Source organism: Echinops telfairi, unplaced genomic scaffold, assembly GCF_000313985.2.
Source record: "Echinops telfairi isolate 266 unplaced genomic scaffold, ASM31398v2 ScPeMD7_9;HRSCAF=40, whole genome shotgun sequence".
Classification (NCBI taxonomy): Eukaryota; Metazoa; Chordata; class Mammalia; order Afrosoricida; family Tenrecidae; genus Echinops; species Echinops telfairi.
Genome location: NW_022103906.1, coordinates 80596727 through 80603331, shown reverse-complemented (window position 1 = coordinate 80603331; position 6605 = coordinate 80596727). Strand labels below are relative to the sequence as shown.

At 34.7% G+C, this 6605-nt stretch overlaps 1 protein-coding gene and 1 pseudogene across 1 annotated transcript in view; one reads left to right on the top strand and one right to left on the bottom strand.

Moving 5' to 3' along the window:
- Positions 1-6605, bottom strand: part of ATAD2B (ATPase family AAA domain containing 2B) — a 173536-nt gene that overhangs the window by 132885 nt on the left and 34046 nt on the right. The window contains exons 3-4 of the mRNA XM_004696060.3: positions 2991-3040; positions 2458-2611 (exon numbers count right to left, since the gene is read on the bottom strand). Of these exons, the coding sequence (XP_004696117.1) occupies positions 2458-2611; positions 2991-3040 (204 nt within the window). The remainder of the gene's footprint in view (positions 1-2457; positions 2612-2990; positions 3041-6605) is intronic.
- Positions 1158-1525, top strand: LOC105978222 (annotated as a pseudogene).

Sequence of the window (6605 nt, the reverse complement as noted above, 5' to 3'; positions counted from 1 at the left end):
ACACACACACACACACACACACACATACCAACATACAAGAAGGGGCTTTATAAAGTTATGGAAAAACAATTAAAAGACAATGGAATTTGTCCATAAACTTTTTGAAGTCCCCACATTTATATAACTGGTTTTTAAAAATCAACTCATTAGACTGCCCTTTTGAGGAGCACAAAATCCTTCACAGGCCATACCATTAAGATCCTATTTGGAAACTCCACTAAATGAACTGGGCTCTACCTTAAGTTCACCTGTAGAAGATTTAAGGAACTGAAAAACTCAGTTGGACTTAAGGCTGAGACACTCTAGTGTGGGATGAAGCAGATGACTGCTATCCCAAGGTTATGAACTTGGTGGTCATTGTACTTTGGTTTGAAGCCCTTCCTTTGCAGGTGCTCAAGATAAAGTGGCCTGGGATTACCATAGATTTACTATTTTCATGGCCTCTTCCCTTTTGTATGATGTGTTATTCTAGCAGGCATGGTTCTGCCTTTGTGAATGAACGGCACTGAACATTTTTGTCCTAACCCCACCCACCCCTCATTGTTCATACAAATAGTATCTACTCAAGTGTTTAATCTGTACATGTCAACAATTCATGAATTGCAGTCTAAAAGGCTGACCTATATGTGTATAATTTCCTTTTCTCAACAGTGTTTTAAATTCTATACCACTGGCTAACCTAATTACACTATCAAATAGAATGTTCTCCAATAAAATGAGAATGCTGTCTCTAAATTGAACGAAGGACACATATAAGCCATAGATATAAGCATGAACTTTAGGCTCACACTTAATAGTAGCCCTAAACTAAGAACAATTAGTTCTTATGACATGGTCCTACTTTATGCTCACCCTAATGGAGATATGGGTACGAGAGCAAAGTATGGTGAAAACAGACGGTGCTTGGCATCAGAAAGAATATTATCGGGGCTCTGAAAAGCAGCAGCTAAGTGAGGTGTCAACTTAAGTCCACACAGAGGAAGCACACCAGATTGTGTGATCCATGGAGTATAAAAAATAAAATCCAGCTTTTTCCTCGGCTGCCACTAAGGTGCTGGGTTCTTAAGAGGAAGCTAAGGCCACGTTGGGGTGAGCCCCTCACATCATCCAGCAACTAGCACCGCCCCCGGCAGCCTCCCGCCCAGCAATCCCGCACCATGGCCTCCTTCTCCGAGCTCGCCTGCATCTACTCGGCTCGCATCCTGCAGGACGACGAGATGACCATCACGGAGGACAAGATCAATGCCCTCATTAAGGCCGCCAGCATCCACATGGAGCCCTTCTAGCCAAGGCCCTGGCCAACGTCAACATCGGGAGCCTCATCTGTAACGTAGGGGCTGGTGGCCCTGCCCCAGCTGCTGGTGCCACACCAGCCAGAGGTCCTGCACCCTCCACCGCTGCTGCCCAGGCTGAGGAGAAGAAAGTGGAAGCCAAGAGAGAAGAGTCTGAGGAATCTGATGATGACATGGGCTTTGGTCTTTTGACTAAACCCTCTTTTGTACCACATTCAATAAAAGAAACTTAACTCTGCAAAAAGAAAAATAATAATAATAAAATCCAAATCTGGAGGTCTGAAGGTAGCAGAGCTTAAATTCTGAACCCTCAGTTTGTATAGTGGAAGCCTCAATGAATCTCTCTGATGGTAGTCCAGACAGTAGTCCAGAGATGTGAATAACCTTGCTGTCAGACAGAGCAATGTAATGTCCATTAGGGCGGATGCAGTTAGGTTAAAAGGTAACATCTGATCATTTGCTCTCCTCCCTTTTGAACCATTTTTAGTATTTTCTGCTTTCTTTTTTATCAAAGTTTTTCTCTGTCATTTACTTTGTTGGGGCTTTGTTTATTTCTTGATTTGGATTTATAGGTTTTCTGTATATGAAATCCAGGATAGGTAAATCTATAATTATTAATTACCCAGGGACATGGTAAGTAAGGCTAGGGAGGAAAGGGGAGATAACAATAATTGGCCCTGCACATTTTTATTTCTTGACGTACATGAAATTGATGTTTATTGTCTTTGCCAAAATTGCTAGAGCTGGCTCAATAGTATCCTAACACTTTATTCCTAGTTGGGGTAGATTTATTTGGTTTGTACTGTGTGTGGGTGTGGCACAATGTTCAGATGATCTAGGAATAATGACTAAAGTCTTGCGGTATATGGTGAGGCAGAGGAACGGATGACTTTTAAGCCATACCATGTTTACACTTGATTTGCACAAATATGTTTGTATCTGACTTGTCCAATACAGAATTTTAAATTATTTAAGGAGGAGGAATAAATAAATTTGGGAAAAGGTGAAAAAAAAAAAAGAAAGGGGAGATAACAATAAGAAGAAAATGATCTAATATTGATTATGGTAATGGTTGCACAACTCTTCTTAATATGAATGAATATTCCAATTTTAGACATTTTTAATGAACTAATTAAACGAGATTTCTTAAGTAAAGCATTCATACCTATTTACTAGTTGATCAAATAACAAACTCTGATTCACACTTTCAAATCTGTTTTTTCTGGAACGGCAACTTTTTCTGACTTCCATGTCACCATTTATACAAGAAAGGTCTCCATCACCCTTTTTTTCTCCACGAAGGGGATGGCTTCGAAGGGCTATAAAGAGAAAATGTTTCCATTTCAAAGTGTACAGTACAAAAAGAAAAAAGAAAAGTTAATAAGTGTCTTAAAATACTACTACTAAAAGAAAAAATATACTACAAAAAGTTGAATATAACCACTTACATTGCTTTTATATTCATTTATCTAAAATTTGTATAGCTGTTTTAAATTCTGCTATAATTTAAATTATTTCAATTAGGACTATTATCTTAAAGTTCAAAAATTATGCACTTTTATATTATGATTGAAATTCAGCCATCTTCAACTGCATGCTAAACATACTATTAAATTATCCTATTTCCCCCACTTTAATGCTTACCCTAACACCATTATAATAGTTTTAATACTAATCAATTCATAACAGAATACTTACATAAGCTACTATGTCCGTTTGGTAATGTAGCACCGGGCTGAGAAGTTAACCTAGAACAGAATTATATTTAATATGAAAACACATCAACATTCATTTTTTAAAAGAAATGCAATATTGCTGAAATCATTTAATACCTTATATGTTATTAGTTTAATACTACCATTAAGAATAGAGATAAGTTTTTCCTCTAAAATTTATAAAGCATGCTGGCCAATTAAGTCATTTCATTATTTCATAAAAGCTATTTTCATAAAAATTACTTTCACAAAGTTATTTTCATAAAAATAACAGACTAAACACTTGACTTCACTGTCGTTGACTCTGTAAATTAAAATTTCAATGAGAACTCTTAAGTCTAACATGCATCATAAAATCAACTGATGTCCTAGGTAGTAATGGCCACAGACTACTGATTTGGTTGACAAAATAGAATTCAAACAATGACAAATTGATTTTAAAATACATTCTAAAAGGGAAAAAAGCATGAGAACATAAATGTAATTTAATCAAAATATTTTTCATTTTATAGTTTCATCAAAATATTTTATTGCATGTATGTATGGATTGTGATGAGTTGTATGAGCCCCTAATAAAATGATTAAATATATATATATTTTTTATTGCAATGAAAAAAAATAAACAAAAACAGCTATCTCAAAATAATCATTTCCTAAGACTCCCTTTTTGATGGAGGAAAATAAATGTAAGCCACTAAGAAGATATTGCAATGGTCATTAAAACTGAAGAAGAAAAAAAATCATATAACCCTTTAGCAAAATCAGAATTTTTTTTATTAACTTGTTGTATAATAAAAGTGCTATCAAGATAAATTTACAAAAATATATCTGAAGTACCCAGCCATTATTACTTACAAAGATTTTTTTTTAAGCCAAAAGAAAAGGACAGTCAGAAAGCAGTATATACAATTATTCTTGTTCTACTTGTGTTTTGTTAAACACAAAAGTGTTTAAAATGATTGTAACATTTTTGGTTACTCCAGCACCACCCCCTTTATATTAAACATATATATAAAACATATATATAAATGCCCTCAGGATAATTGAGGATATAAAAAGCCCACATTGTGCACATTCAGCCTGTGCCCTCACTGTCCCAGTCCCCTCTCCCCCAACAAAAATTCTAGCCCCTTTCTTATCCACCCCCAAAGCAACATAGCAAATTACTTTGTCCTAATATACTACCTTTCTGGCTTAGACAGCATTTCATTTTTAGCATGATTCTCAGATTATAACTATGACAAGATAATAAAATTGATGCTGTAACACGCTAGACCAGCGGTTCTCAACCTGTGCTTCACGACCCCTTTGGAGATTGAACAACGCTTTTACAGAGTCACTGAATTCATCACAGTAACAAACTGACAGTGATGAAGTAGCAATGAAAATAATGTTATGGTTGGGGGTCACTGCAACATGAGGAACTGTATGAAAGGGTCACGGCATTAGGATGTATGAGAGCCACTGGGCTAGACACTAGAAAGTTGTAAGTTTACTTTAATAATTATATGTTGAATATCCAGAATTCTCTAAAATCACTCTCAAATTTACACCTAAAATCACATGAGGAAATAAGATTATGGTAAAGTTTGACTGTTTGCAAAACCAAATGTTTACGTTTTTATGCCTTCCAAAAAATACAAAAGGCTAACACGTAGACCCTAAAAATCTTTCTTAAAAAAAAAAAGCTAAAACTTTTCTGAGCAACAGCACAGTTACTGCAAAAAGCACAATAAGCTTTTTGCCCACTTTCAAGAAAACAACACTTCCTTGGCTTTTCTTTGATTGCTACCACCTTTATTGTTTCTTTAATTTAAAAGCAATACTTTAAAAGAACATGAAACACTTGATAGAAATATATAAATAGAGAATACAATTCTGAGGGTTAGCCTACCTATATAAGTTAAGTACCTTCAAAAATTCCCTGGAAAAGTGGAATGTTTCCACACATTTTTTGAAGCCCCCTCATAAAACAACGTATATGCCTGAAAAGTCTTTATAAATCTGTGTCCCCAAAAATTATTCACTTAAAATGAAACCAGTCAGTTCACTACTCAAATAAATCCTCCAATAAAACTATTATGCTAAACAAGGCACCTTTATCCTTATTTTGAGGAGAGTGGCAGGAGATCTTTCCTGTCTACCTGTTTCCTAAATTTTACAACCCAAAGTAATATCACTTTGTTATCTTGTTGCTACATTAAAATGTTGCACAATTTTAATAGATTGGAGGTGTGTGACCAATGCAAAATCAGACTTAAAAATGCGTATTTACTTATGCTCCCTTTCTCACAAAGACCCAAAGCATTTAATGATTTATGAGGGTTCTGAACCTTAATTCAGAAAATGCCCTAGTTATGAAAGACCTTACCCAAGCACTCTCATTTCCAATTCTCTTACACCTCAAGAGTAGTCCAAAATTGGTGGGACACTCACTTCTGCCCAATCTCACTACCCCCTGTCCACTTGACCACTTTGTTTTATTGGACTGCTTTACAATGGAATCCATTCAATGACAGTGGGGTTGCTTTTTGGTATCTTAGAGTATGCCTTTCCACTATCCTAGATGTTCTGTGCATGCCACATTCTTCAGGCTGTCAAAACACACACACACACACACACACACACACACACACACACACACCCCGCCCTCAGGCTAAATAAATTTCTAATGGCTAAAATAAATGCCAGTCGACAATAGTTGATAAAATGGGATATTGTATTCAAAATATTTGATCTTCATGAACTATAATATCTACTTAGGTTACCATGTATATTTTGATAATTTCTACCTACAAGATAAAGAATATATACTAAGGAATTTTCAATTATTAATTTTTTAATATCAAACATTAAAATTATGTTGAATACATTTAGGGATTCAGTCACACACACAAGAAAACTCATGACCTATCTCAATTCACTCATCAAACTCAGAAGTTCTACACCACTTTACCTCTGCCTTCATCCAATTATAGTCTTTAAAGAAAGGATCTCACTAATTAAGAGTAACTTTTTCCAAGAGTTTAGTAGTCTTCCTAAAGTCTTTTAGGATTATTTTTCACAGATAATTCATCATGTAGATGAATTATCTACATTCTTTTTTTTTAACAATTTTTTAAAGAATGTCAATAATTTTATAAACAAGGTATATAAGGCTTGGATTGCCAAAATAAAGAAAAGAAGATTCTCGGGTTTGAGGCATAAAAACAAATTAAAGCCTTCACATAAATCCTTTCATAATTATACTATAAGTTTTTCTCATAGGTCCAGAAGTATTTTGTTTACAGGCTATTTGAAACACAAAAATAATCTAATGCTACTGTAATAGTTTAGCACTTGCTCACATTCCTAGTTTACCAAAAAAAATTTAGTTTAAAAAATTTTAGAACATTCCTCTGGCAAAGCAAAATCAATAAATGTATTGGTAAAAATGTTTTAAGCTTTTTATTCAAAATGTTCTTAACAGAACCTCATACCTTAAAAAGTACTTAAACGAAAGGCTAAGGATTCCTTATACATTCCCCCTTCTCTTTTTTCAAAATTAAAAAAAGATCAAGTTGCACGAAGGTAAGGTGACCAGATTTAAAGCGGGTCA